The 17,603-nt window shown below is 49.1% G+C and overlaps 1 protein-coding gene across 1 annotated transcript in view; it reads left to right on the top strand.

The window, feature by feature from the left end:
- GABBR2 (gamma-aminobutyric acid (GABA) B receptor, 2) overlaps positions 1-17,603 on the top strand; it is a 299,076-nt gene that overhangs the window by 197,414 nt on the left and 84,059 nt on the right. The window contains exons 10-11 of the mRNA XM_008575182.1: positions 3,499-3,649; positions 7,308-7,440. Of these exons, the coding sequence (XP_008573404.1) occupies positions 3,499-3,649; positions 7,308-7,440 (284 nt within the window). The remainder of the gene's footprint in view (positions 1-3,498; positions 3,650-7,307; positions 7,441-17,603) is intronic.

Below are 17,603 nucleotides of genomic sequence, written 5' to 3'. Positions count from 1 at the left end.
TTGATTCCACTGGGTCAGCAGAAAACAGGACAGCTCTCTATGCCACTGTAGAAGGCTCTCCTGTGGACCCCTTGCTTAGACTTTGTCATGTTCCTACATATGCACTGGATCTATGGGATTTGGCTTTGAGAACCTCACAAAGCATAGCTCCAGTTGGGAGGAGGACCACTCCAAGAGAGGAGTGGTCTCCACACTCACGTGTGGAGAGGGAGCTGTCACCGAGCACGTAGTCCCATATTACCTCATGGAGCCACAGAAAAACTCTGAAAGGTGTGTGAGTGAGTCCTGCTATCCCTGTTGTACGGATGAGAAAATGGCTCAGAAAGGGCAACACCCCAAATTCACATGGCCTATGAGAGGCATGACCTGTTCTAACACCCAGACAGCAGCAGGCCTGTCTGCTCCCAGACTCGGGAGATCAGGGTTTACTGAACAAGGATTCTGGTTTACAAGCTGAAGGGAAGATTTAAACACAAAATAAAGACACAGAACAAAACTAAGAGGAAAAACACACATTTGCGGGTGGAGGGTACCAACAGCCAGTACAGTGGCTGAATACTAGTCAGGGGGCACTAGCTCTTCATAGATTATGCTGAGAGACCCTGCTGTTCAGGCCCCAGGCTCTGTCTCCAGGCTAAGGTAAACTGAGGAAGGAGTGTTCTAGGCCTACCTCCTGCTTCTCAGACCTTCCCCACCACCGAGGGCGGATAACCAGTTTCTGACCCAGAGCCGAGTCAGGCCACCATGGAGTCTAGGCAGAGCCTACCTCTCCTGCCCACACCTCTGCCTGGGTTCAGCTCTCAGCCTCTCTCACCCAGACCCCTGCACCAGCCCCAAAGGGTCTTCTCACTACTAGTCTTACCTGCCTCCAGTCCATTCTGCCCTCAGCAGCCAAAGTGCCCTTACCATCATGCCAGGCTGAAGATGCCCCACCTCTGCTCAGAGACCTGCATGCCCCCCTATGCTCAGAGTAAGGTGGTCTCGCTGTGGCCCCAAGGCCTCCATGAAGGGACCCCTGCCCAATTCTCTGCCTCCTCTCTCAAATCTCCCCAACCAAACTGCTCACATTTCCTCAAATGGGCCAAGATGGCCTCATGCCTTTGCCTACGCTGTGCCCTCTGCCCAGAATGCCCGTTCCTCCTTGTCTTCCTAGTCAACAGCCAGCTCTTCTACTCACCTTCCAAGGCTCAGCTCCACATGATCTCCTTCTGTAGCCTCTCCTGACTCCATCAGGCAGAACTGCACTCTGCTCCCCGCGTCATGCTCAGGACTTCCTGTGCCTGGTGCCACCACACCACCTGGACCCACCATCCCTGGAGGCACTTTGTGTAGTAGAGAGAGCACAAGCGTCAGTGTTAGGCAGATCTGGGTTCAAATGCTGCCAGCTTCGCCACTTACTAGCTGTAAAAGCCACTTAACACCTAGAAAACTGTTGGGCCCCTCTGTAAATTGGGAATAATCTTAACTACTTGTGAGGCTGTTGGGTGGACCAAGTGAGACAATCTCTATACGGTGTTTAGTCTGTGGTAAGCAGTCAATAAACGTAATTGCTTATTATTGCTTGTTTCTTTTTCCATGACTAGTGTGTACGTTCCTTGAGGGCAGGGATGTGTCTTCTTCATCTTTGTGCCATGGGCGCCCAGCATCAGGCCTGACAGGTGGAAGGTGATGAGCACTGGTGATTAGTCATATTAATGATGATCAATGAATGAATGAATGGTGATGAATGGATGAATAATAACAAACTGACTGGATGAAAAGCAAGAAAGAAAACTCAGGACTGCTGCTGTTACTTCTGATAAACCGTCACCATTTGACTTCTGCAACGTCTTAGTTAAGATGCACCTTGTAGAGGTGCCATTTTGATGGGAGGAAAGGTGGAGTAATGAGGGGAGGACAAGGTCAATTTTTTTGAAGTTGTTTCTCCACAGTGGGCCCCAAACTCACTAGTGGTTATATCACCTTTGATCCAAACCTCAGCTGCCTTTCTCAGTGCCCAGGAGGGGCTTGTTTCTAGCCAAGAACTCATGGGTGCCCCCAGGACTGCTCTTGCGTTTGGGAGCCAGAAGGCACCTGAGCCAGCCTCATGCAGTCCGGGTGTGTGGGTGGATGGGTGAGTAGGAAGGATGTGGAGTGGGAGAAGAAGTTTCCAGATGTTGAGCTTCCACTTCTGGAAGCAAGAAATGATGTTACCTCTATCTGGTGTCTGCTTTAGCCCTGACTTTCAGCCCCTAAAGCCACTCTTCTTATAAATGTTACCTTACAAGGAATTGCTTAAGGCTTTAAATTAACCATGTCGGCAGGTTCCTAGCTGACAACTTCCCTAGATTTCTTAGATGGCTCAAATTCTTTTTATCCACTGAATGTTTCTAAACACATTTGAACTTTCTCACAGAGTTTCTTAAATACAGATTTTCAGCGGAGTCCTCAATCCCCACCACCACACCTGCCCATCCCCTGCTTGTCTCCTGGGAATGGAAATGTAACTGAGGCTGGCACCTGGGGCACAGCCCTGGGGTCATCCTGACCCCTGCTGGGGCTTTGAAAGTTCCCAAGCTTGGCCACTCCCAGACATCTGGATGATTCCACATATCCCCACTGGAGAAAAAAGCCCTAAAGTTTCACAATTCCACAGCAGAAACCTGACCTGAAATAGCAGCTAACAAAGACGGAGTTTGCAGGAAGCTGGAGAAATCCCTGCATTTCTCATGCCAAACCAGCCTGTACCTGGTACAACTAAAACAGGACAGTTTTGCCACCGTGCAGAAAGATGCATTTGCTCTGAGACCCTTAGGGCTCCCCCAGGGTCCTGGCACCCTTGAAGAATGAGCAGGGCACCTCTGCAGTCATGTAGAGAAACAGAGTCCCACAGTTTCAGTCCAGTCCTGGCACAGCAGGAAGGGGGATGTAGCTTCTGCCTCCCACGGTTAGCAAGTTGTATGGAAATGGAAAGCCAGATAGAGCTTTTATAACATAATGGCCTCGAGGCAGAAATTCCGCAGCCACAGCACATATGTGTCACATGGAATTGACAGGCAAGATGTCCGCCCTATTGAGGGATGATTTTTTATCATGTATGTGTAGAAGAGTCCTTGAGGCCAGAGTTCCTCAACCCCAGTGGCACCCAATGAATGGTACCTACTCAGATCACCCAGCCCCATGCCTTCCAAAGCATTGTTACCTTTGGGGATAAATGGTGATGGTTTTTCAACAATGTAATTAGACCAAATCAAAGTCTAGTCTTCTAATGGCTATTAAATGCATCACAAATCCCCTATTGATTCTATTTAGAGAGAGAAATAAGTCTCTGCTCAGGCTCCCTGCTGGGCAGACTAGCCAACCGCTGGATCCGGCTCACCCAGTTCATAGACGTGCCTAGCATAGTGTGTGACATCAGCAGGGGCCTGCCTGGCCGATGTCAGGGACACTAAGGCACAGATGTTCTTGGGGAATGACTGTGACCTGGGCTCCACTGATATCTTCTCCCTGGCCTTCTAGGATCCGAACCACCAAAAGACAAGACCATCATCCTGGAGCAGCTACGCAAGATCTCCCTACCTCTCTACAGCATCCTCTCTGCCCTTACCATCCTTGGAATGATCATGGCCAGCGCTTTCCTCTTCTTCAACATCAAGAATCGGAATCAGAAGTAAGCCGCTCATGCCCTCTTCTGGGATAATGCTTTGTAGATTGATGAGCCTCATGGACAAAGTGTAGGAGCATCCCATGACAGGTTCTCCAGGGACACAGAAGCTTTCAGGGAAGTTTCCTAAAGTGTGTTACCCAATCACTAGGATGCTTTAGGTGTTGCACACATACACACACACACACATGCACGCACACACACAGAGGCAGGGTTACTGGTTGCACAGGAGTCTGTGGTCAAGTAAGTGGGAAAGGCTGCGTTAAATAAAATCGAAGGGTCCAAGTCCACAGACCTTCTCAGAGCTTTGGATACTGTAGTGGATTGAATTATGTCCCCCCCAAAACTCCCTGAAACTTGAATTGTTCTCCCTGTTGTGTTAAGAATATGTTTCTATTTAGAAAATTGGTACTGGAGAAGTGGGGTGTTGCTTATAACAGATACTTGGAAATGTGGAAGCAGCTTTGGAACTGGGTGTTGAGGAGAGGCTGGAGGAATTTGGAGGAACAGGCTAGAAAAAGCCTAGATGTTGGTGAAAGTGTAGAAGACAAGAAAACCAGCGAAGATTTGAAACTTTTTAGAGACTGGTTAAATGGTGGTGAGCAGTATGCTGATAGAAATATGAACCTTAAAAATCATTCTAAGGAGGTCTCAGATAGAAATAAGAAGGAGTTTATTGGAAACCAGGGCACAGATCGCCCTTGCTGGCAAGGAATTTGGCTGCATTCTGTCCATGCCCTAGGACTTTGTGGAAGTTGGGATTTAGGAGTTGTGAACCAGAGTACTTGGCCAAAAAATTTCTAAGCAGCAAAGCATTAAGGAAGCTGCTTGGCTTCTTGCAACAGCCTACTCTAAGTTATGGCAGCAAAGGCGTGACATAAAGCCAGAATTTAAAAGGGAAGCAGAGCATCAAGATTTGGAAAATTTGGAGCTTGGCCACGAGGTAGAGAAGCAGAGAGCATTTTCTGAAGAAAAATCCAATGGTGCTAAGAAGATTAGTGCAAAAGAAAGGGATTATCAAGAGAAGGGAGAAAAGGCCCTGAAGGCATAGCAGAAGCCTCTGGGGCCAACTCTTCGTCTGTCTTTTGTTCTCTCTGGAACCCCAGTGGATGGGATGGTTCCCACCCAGGCCACTCAGACTCTCATACTAATCTCTGCTGGAAACACCCTCACGGACACACCTAAAAAGATAGCTTTACCAGGTTTCTCAGCATTCCTTCCTCTAACCAAGTTGGCATCTAGAAATAACCTTCACAGATACACACGTGCACTTTGTGGTTGTTCAGGAGGAGAGAGATAGAAGACAGAATTCCCCCAAACTTCTTTGCCTCCCTCCCCCAGCATCTTTGGGAATCACTACTGGAGGGGTCATTAGGTCCAGTGACAGGGACTCCCATTGCTACAGCCCGTTACAGTCCAGGAAGCCCCTCCTTTACATCAGCTCCTTTGACCCTCCAGATAACTCCTTGTATTCCAGACACAAAGCTTGCTGACGGAGAACTGCTGTCCATGTGTGGCAGATCCTGTCCCCTTGGTTTCTTGTCTTGATTTCTCTTCTCCACCACATGCCTTTCACTTTCCTGAGGAGAGAGGCCCACTCTCAGTTATTCTGGTCAGTCGTGGGTAGAACAGGCCACCACTCCAGGCGGTGGCGTTGACCAAGCACAGCTAGCTTCTCTGGTTTCCATAGCAAACCCTGAGCCCAGCTCCCTGCCTTGTTGTGGGAGAGGCTGAGTGGGGGCCCAGAGATGGGTGTCATGAGGACAGCCTCAGAGGCCACCCACGTGGCATTGCGGCTCTGCTGTCATGCCCAGAAACCGTGTCACCTGACCTCCCAGGCTGCCAGAAACAAGCCCAATTCTGAGGGAAACAGTTTTTTTGGTTTTTTTCACTCCCTGTTTGTAAAGGAAGAACTTGGAGGCTCTAGGCTTCTGTGGGGTTTTTGTTTCTGCAGCGATTGCTTAGGTCAAACTTACTTCCCGAAGAAAAAGAAGAGTTTTATTCACCTGTTGTTTTATTTTATCACAAATAACACATATACTGCCACAAAAAAATTGAAGCAACTTTTGTCTGCTCCATGCAAACCTTAAATGATGACTACACCTATTAGCATTTGGCACAGGCCTGGGCACACAGGTCTCAGCTAGTCTTAGATTGCCTTCCTACACATCTCAGGAATTCCCATCATAACAGCAGGGTGCCCCTATCGTAAGACTAAACCTAAACTCTTAATTCCTTAACTATCCCCTCTTTGCCTCCTGGGGGTTATTACCATAACTCTTTCCAAGAGGTTGGCATCCAGGTGAAATTTTTGACTGGCTTGACTATTGAAAAATCAGCAAGAGATAGGAAAGAAATGTCACTGTGGTTCCAAATTCTCCTCCCTTCTGTCTTCCTAAATGCTCCCCATCCTTTAAGGCCCACCTCCTCTAGGAAGCCTGCCCCAGCTCCTGGCCTCTCCTTTCCCCAGTCTGCTGCAGGAACAAAATGAGTGTGCCTTAGCAGCTCATGGTTTAGGAAAGGACCTCCAGGGACCCAGTGTCATCTCAGCTTCATGTGTGCCCTAGGCAACTTGCCAAGGGCACACCTGCCTGGGTTGGCAGGGGCTAAGCTCTGGACCCAGTGCTCTCAGCTCCAAAGCCTGTGTGTGGTCCACCAAAGAAAAAGCAGCAGCCTTTTTATTTCTCTATCGCTCTGACACATTATATGCTTAAAAATGTGAAGGGTTAATAGGACTGCAGAATGCAAAGGAAAGTGTTCAAGAAACCATTGACCATAATTACATTCTGCAAAAGAGCTCCTAGACCATTAGGCACCTGAAAGCTTAAGATGTTCTAAGCTGGTAGTGCTGGGGGAGCCAGGAATGTCTGATCCTGTTGATGGTTTAGCCCAGTCCTGGCTTGCTGGGCAGCTGGGATCCACAGCAGGATTCCCAGAGAAAATGAGAGAGAAGCGTGTAGAGTTTGGGGGTATAAAGAATGCTCCTATCAATAGCCTAGTGAAGATGGGGGAGGGGGTGGGGAGGGGGAACTCACTTGTCTACCTCTATCATCTGGTGACTGTGACAATGTTCCTACCCATGTATGTGGCCCTCTTTGTGCACAGGATAGTGTGACTTTCTGAATGCTCAGAAAGCAGCCAGAGTGGATGTCCACTCACCTGGTGACCACAATTCCTGAGCAACCCTGAATACTTGCCTGTAGACCTTGACATGGTCCACTCAAGGCAGGTGAATGTGGTGCGGGAATCTCCCTCCTCAGTGTGGAAAGTTGCTCAACTTAAATGTAGAATTCTCTAGATCTGGTATGTGCTCCCAGCCCCAGCCAAAAAAACCTGTCAACTTTAGCACTTTTATGTAAATGGAAGATTAATGGATAAAGAAGCTGATGCAACAGGGTGTCCCTAGAGAAGCAATAGATGAACTTGACAAAGGAGGCAGGAAAATCAACAATTAGAAATATGTAGTTGTCCGGGGTCCCTTAGTGAAGGGGCAGACAGCCCTTGGTAGGTGGCAGAGGGGAGCAGAGGAAACCAGGGCTTCCATTTTTTCCACCCCCGCTAGCCTTGGCAACAATGTATACCTAGTATGAATTCGGAAAGTATTTGTTGAAGGAATAACTAAATTAATAGTTCTGTAAATATATTATCTCTTTCTCTTCGTCAGGCTGATAAAGATGTCGAGTCCATATATGAACAACCTTATCATTCTTGGAGGAATGCTCTCCTACGCATCTATATTTCTCTTCGGCCTTGATGGATCCTTCGTCTCCGAGAAGACCTTTGAAACACTTTGCACCGTAAGTCATTCTGCATATGCCAAAGGCATATAAGTTTTCTTAGTGACCTCATTCACCAAAAACACACATACGAACCCAGAAATACATGATAGGCAGGAAACAACCCATTCAGCTGTTCTGCAACTCGACAGGAAAGAATGGTGCTACTTTCAGACCAGAATGGGCATGAGTATGGCCTGTAAAATTAAGGGAATGGGTTCAACTGGCCACTGCTGGAAGATAGCCCACTGAGGAACGACTGGGCGGCACAGAAAAGGGACGGAGAAGAATCAGCCCCCAGAAAAGCATCAGCACCCAGGGTTAGGGTCTGGGTCATGTAAGAAGGAACGAATCCTCCCCTCTACTTCAAAAGCCATCACAGAACGTGATGGGAGATGTCTGTAGGCTGACCTGGAGTCATACAGAAAAAGTAGTGATTGTTATTTTCTATTTAAGTGGTAGTTCTTAAACATTTTTTCCTTATTGCTCCCCTAAGAACATATTTTAGACAGTTTTTCCTCATCATCCCCCTATGAAATTTTAATACGAAAAATATGCCATATATCTGTTTATGTACTTTATGTATATCTATGATTAATACATAAAAAGAGTAATGTTGATTCACATTCAAGAACCAATGTTTGCCCCCATGGAAGACGTATCATCCCCGTTGAGAATACGTGTATTTAAGGAAGCCTAAAACAGTGTAATTTATTTACTATATTTTAGAAAGATTATTTTGAAAATTAATTAACATTTAAAAATTTTTGATGCCCAAAGAAATGCCTTTTAGTTTTTTAGTTTTTTGTTTGTTTTTTTTTGAAGGAGGTTGTGCATTAGCAATTAGCAATTGTGTGGAACTAACTCTCAGCTGAAAGTATCCTTGGCTTTTTTTTAAGAAAAAGGTAGACTGTTGGGATTTATTTCTAGACTTGGACTACTACGATCCCTCAAAACTGGGTTAACCATTGGGTCTCCTTATTGCCAAATGCAATAACTCATCCAGTTCTCTACCTAGGGGATCAGAGCTAGAGAGGATGGTCAAGTGTTTACCAGATTAACCCAGAAGCAACTCCTTTGTCATTGCTGTTTTCTTTTAAGGTGTTGAGAGCAACATGGGTGCTGTTTTGTAAAGCGGCCTCTTTTAGACTGCTGGGTAATGATGGATTGAAAGTTGACAGCAGGGGTCACACAATGATGGACCCCTAAAATAATCAGCAGTTCACCACCCACACCTTAGACATTTAGGACTGCATCTGTCCCTTATGCTGTGGGAAAGTACATGGAAAGGGAGGAAGCCCCTGGGATCTTATGTTCTAGGGTATGATGTTCTCCTAGTTCCTGCAAATGATTAGATTGGACTGTTACACAGCATCTAGAAATTGTTAATGTTTCTAGTAACTCCAATGTGAGTTGTCTAGCAAGGGAGATGTCTACAGACAGGCTTTGTCCTAAAGTTTCCACTGAGAAAGGTGTGGTCAAGTCCCCAGTCGCCTAGAGGGGTGGGGAGGTCACTGGGGTGCTCAGGCATCCTTCCTCTCCTGGGGTGGATCTGGAGGGAGTCAGATCACACGTGCTCCAGAACTCACGTGCTTCACTCTTCCCACGCAGAGTTAGTTTTTTACTCCAGGCGCAGACCTGCTTCCTTCCTGCTGTGTTCTGCCCTCTGGGAGTTAAGGAAGTGGATACAAGAGACAAAGTCCTTCATGTGCTTGCTTTGGGGTACCTGGAGTCAGCTTCCAAAGAAGCTGAGCTGCTCAAAAGTCCTCGAGGGTATGGTTTAGTGGGCTTTGTTCCCTAAAGAGAGTGATCCTCTGGGACTAGAATGATGACTGCGGCATGTGAAGTCTTGCTAGTTTTAGGGAAGTTGTGAAGCCCCGGCATGTCTGCACCTGCATGACTTCTGTGCCCTGTGATGCCTTACCATTTCCTGGCCACCATCTTTTTCTGTGGTCAGCTTTCCTGGGCAGTGGCAAGGCCTGAGTGAGGGGCTGCCACCGAGGCACACTGATGAAGTCCAGAGAGAAAGACAGCAAGGACTTCCCTCTTCTATCTATGCTTCAAAGTGCTTAGGCCCTCCTGTCCTTAGGTTTCAGGACAGCATGATGATGACAGTCATAAAAATGGTGGGAGGGGCTACTTTGGTGACTTCTAATTTACCCAGTGCTCTGGTCCCCCAGTGGTGTTCCTGAGAAAGGAGGGTTCTGCCTCAGTCCCCCAGCCGAGAATCAATGGAGCAGAACTCCACCCTGGTTCCGCCATGACCCCAGTCCCTTCTGTGGGCCCCTCTGCCTGGCTCCTTGTCACTTGCTGTCAGCCTCCTGTAAATGCCTCCAGCAGCCCGAGTTCTAGTCTGCAGTGCAGAGGGACCCAAGGCAGACATGGAGAGCTGTCCAGCCTCGGAGAGTCTCTCCCTCCCAGAAAGAAGCTCCTGACACCTCGCCTTGTTCACGAGCCAAAGGCTGTTAAAGCACAGGTGCTTTCTCAAGTTTGACCTGAATTCTACAAATGCTGGGTGACGCAGGCTAGGAAGCAAAAAAAGGGACATCCCCCACAGCCGGGTTTTTTCTTTTAATGAAGCCTGACATTCTATTCTGGGAGTCGCGCTCATTTGTGTGAGGGGAAGGTTGTCCTGGGAAGCCTGGGAAGGCGGTATGAATAAATCATAAAGCGCTTTACAAGTCAGCATCAGCTCTGAACACGAGGGCTCGGGAAGATGCTAGGGCCCGGTTCTCACCACCCCTGAGAATTAATTTATTTGCAGTCAGGGCTGTTTCTGAGGCTCTGCAAAGGGGAGCCCACATTCATGACTGTGGGGGAAAGGCATAGATTAACTAGTGTGGATTGAATTGGGTCAGCACAAATGTGTACATGGGTTAGGGCTGCAGTCATTCATTTAATCATTCCCAGTATCGCCCAGGAAGAGGAATCAAAGCTCTTGAATTTAGAGCCTAAATATCAGTCCCCAATGTGTATAATTTGGGTTGTACTCCACCTGCTATTCCAGGGGGGTTGGCTCCTTTATTTCACTTGCTGCCTTGGATTCTGTTCTCTCTGGGACTAGGAGGCTACCCACAGTGAACTCCCACTGAGCAGGGAGCAGGACAGAGAAGCAGGGTCACGTTGTGCCGTGAGCACAGATCTTGAAACAACAGCCCGGGTTTGCCTCCCACCTCCTGCACGCACTAGCTCCTGACTGTGGCAAGTGACTCAGCCTCTCTGAGCCTCAGTTTTGTCATCTGTGAAATGAGCATAACAATGTTCTCTGCACAGGATCACAATGTGGGTTAAGTGAGAATTCAGACAAGCCACCTGGTACGTAAGGCGAGTGCACAGTGGGGGGATGTGGGAGGAAGGGTGGGCATCCCGTTTTGTCACCTTGCCTCCCCATCACAGTGTAATTCCTGGTGTCCCACATGGTGTTCTGTTAGAAGTCTTAAAGAACAAGGGACAGAGTAGACCATGAAGTCAGTTTCAGACACGGTTTAGGAGATATCACAGTTCAGTCTGCTCTGCAGCCACATAAATGCCACTTTTTTTTCCCCCTTTTAGTTTTCAATATAGAAACTAAACACTATGATAAACTGTGAACACCACGCCAGGAAGAAACCTATGACAGTCATGAGATTGGGCCTTTCTAGGGTCTGTGCCTCTGCTTGGAAGGGCCATTATAACCTGGACAAGGTGGGTGCACATGTGAACACACATGCACACACACACACACACACACAGTGCTGCTGCTGGGTGAGCAGTTACACTTAGTTCCCATCCTCCACTCTCTCTGACCCTTTCTGGAATCTTCCCAGCCTGTCAGTGCTGGTTTCAGCAAGTCTTGCAAACAGCTCGGCTACACCGGGCTGTCTCCCTGGACACTGTGTGGGTAGCAGAATCACCATAGCAACGTGGCCCCTGTGGGCACAGAGCTGCCTATAAGGATGGGGCTGGGTATGGGCCAGAGCCCCAGTGCCAGGGGGATGGGAGTGCCCGCTCGCAGCTGAGAAGCTGGCCTGGCTCAGGAACCCCAGCCCCTCTCAACCCAGGGAGCGAGCTAGGCAGGTGGAGAAGAGCAAGGTGCTGGTCTTCCTTATGGAATCTTAGGCAGGAACCCCAGCTCGAGCATAGGAGGGCTAAGAAGGGACTCTGCAGAGAGGATGAGGAGGCCCCAGGCGGACCTTAGGTCCCATTCCCGGGGTAGAGGTCATCAGCAGTTTCACATTAACTCCGCCCGCCTGTGCTCTCATGGAATTCAGTCCTATCAGCTGTGATTTACCAAGGGTCAGCTTTCTGCCAGGTGCAGCCTCTGCTTCAAATCCGCACGACCACCAGACAAGGCAAGGTTCACCGTCCCAACCCCACACGAGAGGAAACAACAGTGTTGTACGTCGCTGGCAGGGCTGAAGTTTGAAACTAGCTCTGTTGGACTACAAGAATGTCTGGGATTCTTTTTTTTTTTTTAAGAAATAGTTTAATTTTTTGTTAGCTGGCTTATACCAGGAAAAACAGGTCAACGAAGTTCTTAGGGATCTGGTAAACATATATCTGAACCAAAAATTTTGCCCATTAAGATTTTTTTAATTGAGAGAAAATTCATATACCATAAAATTCACCTTTGAAGGTGTACAATTCAGTGGTTTTAGTATATGAATTCATTTTCGATGCATCCTCTGAGTACAATAGAGTGCACAGCACAGAAGAGGGAGGCTCTGCAGTCTGACTGCTTGTATTCAAATCCCAGCTCCACTAACTCCTAGCTGTGTGACTTTAAGTTATTTAACATCTCTGAACCTTAGTTTGCTCTTCGGTAAAATGAGAATAATAGAGCTGTAAGGATTAAATGAGACCGTGTACCTAAAGCACTTAAGGCCTGCCGTATAGTTTGATTGAATAACTGTTAGCCGTTATTATTATGAATGAACGAATGGATCATGTTTGGATCATTGTGCTCGCCTCTGGATACCACTAGGAGACAATGATAAACCAGAGTAAACTTGGGGTGAAGAAGAGGGCAGGAAAAGGGGCTGGGGCTAGTTGCTCTGGTATAGGTATATCCATGGCGACTGCTGGCCTTCTGTGGCCTTGCTCTGCTAGAACAGGTTGAGGACAGACTTGGGGCCTGCCTAAGTCAAAGCCAAGCTGATGTGTGCCTCTGCCACTGTGAGAGCTGAAAGAGGCCTCAGAACAGGCCATGAGGGAGATAAAATTGCTCAGATGGGACCTCTGATGACACTCTGGCCATGAGTCCCCATCGTTGGACTCTGGTGTAAGAATCCGGTTCAGCCCAGGGCTGCTCTGATGGCAGCTTAGAGGAGCGTGGCTCAGGTTTAGATCTCTACTTGCTGACATTCCTGACTCCTTTATTTTTTCACTTAAAAAGAAATATATATATATATATCATACATTATGTACTGCTCAATGAATTTTCACAAACCGAACTCAACTGCGAATCCGGGACCCATATCAAGAACATTGCCAGCATCCCAGAAGCTGTTCCTATCCCCTTGCAGTTACTATCCGTGCTCCCCCAAAGCGGAGCCACCACCATCCTGACTTCTACCTGTGCAGACCGTGCAGCTCCGCGTGCCCATGCATCACCTGAGGGGCTGGATAAAAGGCAGATTCTGGCTCCGCAGGGCCAGGGTGGGCCTGAGAGGCTGCATTTCTAACACACCCCCAGAGGAGGCTGATGCTGCATCTCAGACCACGCACAGTAGCAAGGATAAGATTAGTGCCCGACGCTTTACTTTTGTGTTTGTCTCTGGGAGACTGGTCACGTAAGAGAAGTGAAAGCAACAGAAACCTAGTCCCCTGAGGCCCAGCTCTGGGAGGACACGGGGATGGCCTTCACCCTTGCACCTCAGAAGCAGAGCTCCCGTCACAGCTGGTGGGGCTGGGTTTGGGTCCTGAAGTGTGATTTCAGCCTCTTCACTCTGCTCACAAGGGGTGTGTGTGCTCAGGATGGGCAGTGGCGAGCTAGGGGACACCCAGGCACTGGATTGGAGAGCATGACACCTTCTTCCCACCCTCCTGGAGATGCCGGGATTTTCTAACTCTAACTAAAAAGGTAAAGGCCACCCAGGAACCCCTACTTGGCCTCCCAGTAAATTCAAGTCCAGTCAGAAATAGTGATATGTCTTCAGTTAAAAGACCATAAATGTCTATTTTTTTATTTTTATTTTTTGCTTGGGGATTTCTTTTTGAGGCAGAACAATGGAATAATGTGGGTTTGGAAGCTGTTTCAGCATGTGATTCCATGCTCTCGTGGCTGGCTGTGGTAAAGTGCTTTGTGATTGCAGAAGGCTGGGCCAGGGGACACCACAGGGATTGATGGTGGTCTTGCCTGGCAGGTTCAGACCAGGTGACGGAGGTGGCCACTGACAGGGCCTGCTTTAGCCATCTGGAGTCCTGGATGGGGTGCAGATCGCCTCTTGACAGCAGTGGCCTCCCCACCTCCATCTCCTCTGTCCCTGCCACCCAGATCCTTCCATTGTGAAGGCCTTCCAGAGGAGGGGGCCAAGGGGGGCCCGAGGGACTCCCCAGACTCTCCAGCAAATGGGCAGGTGCCGCCCTCCCTTCCCACATACCCTCACATGGGCCTCCACTCTTGTTCTCACAATTCACTCACTCACATGAAAATGTTTCCCAGGTACTACTACGTGCCAGGCCCTGCAGGCACAGAGCTGGGCCATACGGATCACTGCCCTCAGGGAGCTGGCAGTGTAGAACAGATGATGTAAATAAACAGATAACCCCCATTCACCCTGTTGTATATCCCGATAGAGACAGGCCTAGGGAACAGGGTAAGGGCCAGGAATGGAGGGACAAATCAGGGAAGACTTAAAATAGGGGACCCCGGCAAGTGAGCTCCAGTTACTTCTAGAAGTCCTAAAAGATGCCTATTACTTGCCCACAAACTTCATAGCAACTGCAGTCACCATGGAACAGCCACCCAATCCTCCCGCTCCTGCCCCAAGACCCATTCTTCCATATCTGCTTACAGAGCTGCATGGAAGCACACTCAGCCCCCTCCCCAACACAGACCCACACCCCCTCCTGCCTTCATCCATCCCGAGAATGTTGTGCTTTCAGAAAGCTCCCCAACCTCCAGTCCTGAGGCACCTGCTGGGGTCGTGGGGGAAGAGGAAGAAAGGCCTCTTCCTTCACTCTGTGTTGGTCTGTTGCCTGAGCCAGGGCTGCCAAGTGCAGTTGCATGTTTGTGCACTGCACACGGAAGCTGGCATCAAGGGCAGGTGGGAGCTGAATTTCAGCCTGTGATCTGCTCTCTGAGCCAAGTTCTTCAGCTGTGAGGGCCTTGAGGAGAGAGGTCTTTCAAAAATGGGCCAGTGGGGGTACTACTCAGAAAGTCCTCCTCCCAAAAGGGGCACCTTTCTTTGATTTGTCCCAAGGCTCCTAAGATTCACCATTGGCCCTGACTTGGGTCCCAAAATACCCTTGCTTCTGCCCGGAATTTCCTGTGGCCTCTGAATCATTTCCCCAGAATGGCTTTGCTGTACTCTAAACTCCATGGCAGATTTTCTATGCAGACCTTTCTTGAAGGACCCTAAGCACAAGACAAGGTCTTTGGGAGCTGTTTTAGAGGGTGCTGTTCAGAGGCTTATTGCCTCCAGACACATGTGAGATCTCCCTGCCACCCCCCACCCCAGGAAGACAAGGCAGGCCCTGGGGTCCTCAGCTACACGTTGAAATGCCTCCGCCACCTCACACGCAGTGGTGGTCTGGGGCTTGCTCTTGGACAGTCTGGGGTTTCCTTTGCTGCCTTCTCACTATTGACTGTCTGGGGTGAGCAGTCAGAATGAAATAAAAGCCCTTTTCTGGAACCTTTTGGACAGTGGGAAGGCAGCTTGCCCCCAGAATCCAGCCAGGCGTGGGGGCTTCTCCTCCGTCTGACTTCCCAGCCCGGGGCCCACAAGCATCTGTGGTGACAACGAGGCCCAGAACACAGCAGCCCCCATCATCTGTTGGAAGAGACCTGCAAGCAGAGGCTGTGTCCATTTTCCCGCTGATCCTCAAAAGAGCAATAAAAGCCTTCACTCTGCCAGGCATGCCTCCGTAAAATCGACTGAGCAAGCAGCCGGGCTGAATTGTTCTGGGCATGGATTTTTCTTTCTGTTTAGAGATCTGCTCTATTTTTTTTTTCTTTTTTCATCACTGAGACCGACCTGGGCATTGCCTGCCTGTCTAAAGTTCTTCTCCCCACATCGATATATATATTCAAGGCAGTTTGCAGAGGGGGCTGAGTACTTTATGACCAAGGGGAGAAAAGGAAAGACATTAACATCAGAAGAGTAGATACATTTAAGACTTTTGGAAGAAAAAGTGAAGTAGCTGTTTGTCTGGTGTTGATGAATCAGTAGAGAAGGCAACATATATATTGAAGGCAACATATTGGAAAACAGAATCATTAGAGCCCCTCAGAGCCTTCTAGTTGATTTGGCCTCCTAGAGCCACACAGAAGGAAGGCTCCTGGGATGTCATCAAATGAAGCCCCCCTCTGTGCAGGAAGTGCCCCGATGGCATCCTGACAGGGGGTCCTCCAAGCTTTGCTTGAATATGTGGAATGACAAGGAGCTCATTACCAACCAGACCGCATATTTCATTCGGGTGGAAGGGCACTGAGCCCAGGAACTCAGCCTCTTTTGCTATCAAACACAGTTCCTCTGTCAGCCTCGACTTGCACATTTCTGGTGACAAAGAGTTCATAACCTCCTAAGCTGGCCCTTCCAGCCTGATCACCCCCTCTGTGTGGGCTCCCGAGATTTAAAGGTGGGCAAAGCAGGCTCTGCCTCCCACTAGGTCCATCTTGTGGGCGAGGCAGACAGGGAGTCAGGTGGACGTCATCTCAGTGTGACCAGCACAGCAGAAACATGCATGAGGAGGAGGCAGCCACGACCTCCTTGCGAGGTCTGGGTGGACTTCTCAGAAGAGGCGGCCCATGAGTTTGGATGTCAGAGGACAATTGAGAATTTGTGGAGACAGAGTGAGAAATGGCATTCTGGAAGGAGGCAATAGCTCGTGCCAGCCCACAGCATGAGCCAGCATGTGTGAGGGGATAGTTATGCAGTGTGGCATTGCTTAGGGAGTGGCAGAAGAGGTGTGGAGTGGTGGGGGCCACACTCTGCTAGGAATTCAGAGAGCTCTGTGGGGCAATGAAGGGTTTAAATCTGAGAGACTTGCTTAGATTGCGCTGGAGAGCAGCCTCTCTGGGAAGCCTAGGATGGAAGAGCAGAAGTGAGGGGAGCGGCCGGCAGACTAGCTGGGGGCTCCTGCAGTGGTCCTGTGAGCAGTGACAGGAACACATGGGCGAAAATCAGATGTTGATTAAGGACCTCAGTACTTTACAGGCCTTCCTTCATCTAATCCTCGCAACCACTCTATGAAGTCATAGGCATGATTGTTAACCCCATTTCACAGATGAGGACATCACGGCTTAAAGAGGGTATGTGACCTGCCCAGATTCACACAGGTAGTAAGTGACGAAGCCAGGACTTGAGCCCAGGGCAGGCTGACTCTAGAGCCCCTGCTCGAAGGACTAACCTAGCAGGCCTGGTATAGGATGGCACTATGGGATCGGAGAGGAGATGTGCTAACAGGAGACATGGCAGTGAGATGGGGCATCAGGCACACCCCTGGCAGAAAACAGAACCCACCCCAATAGGTCCACATGAAGAGACTCCACTGAAGGGACTATCTGTAGACGTGCAGGTGGGGTTAAGGAAAAAAACATGGGAAGTTGAGGCACCCAGAGACTAGCAGCACAGGCAGCCTCACCACACCCAGGCCTGAAAGGGCAAAGGGAAGGAAAGATGTTTTCTGAGCCCAGAAGAAGCCAAGGCCATATGAAGAGACCCAGCTACTGCCAGAGATTCAGCACAGAGCAGGTGACAGCAGGGAACACATACCTCATCCTATTTCTCCTGGCACCCTCCAATCTCCTGATGGTACCTTCCAGATCCAGCCAGAAACTAGAGGGCACAGGAGCCCAGGGGACATGGCCATAGTGCCCCAGTACTCAGCACAAGGAGGTGCAGAGAATGGGTCTGGGATGGGTGAGGCAGAAGGAGATGGTCTGAGGACTGAATAGGAGAGTGAGGGTGGGAGGAGTCCAGGAGGACTCCCAGGTCCCTAACTTGGGTGACAGGCAGACGGTGGGACCACTCCTTGAATAA

This window comes from Galeopterus variegatus, unplaced genomic scaffold (assembly GCF_000696425.1).
Source record: "Galeopterus variegatus unplaced genomic scaffold, G_variegatus-3.0.2 Scaffold1151, whole genome shotgun sequence".
In the NCBI taxonomy this organism is placed as follows: Eukaryota; Metazoa; Chordata; class Mammalia; order Dermoptera; family Cynocephalidae; genus Galeopterus; species Galeopterus variegatus.
Note: the sequence above shows the minus strand (reverse complement) of the source record. Positions and strands in the feature narration are given on the sequence as shown.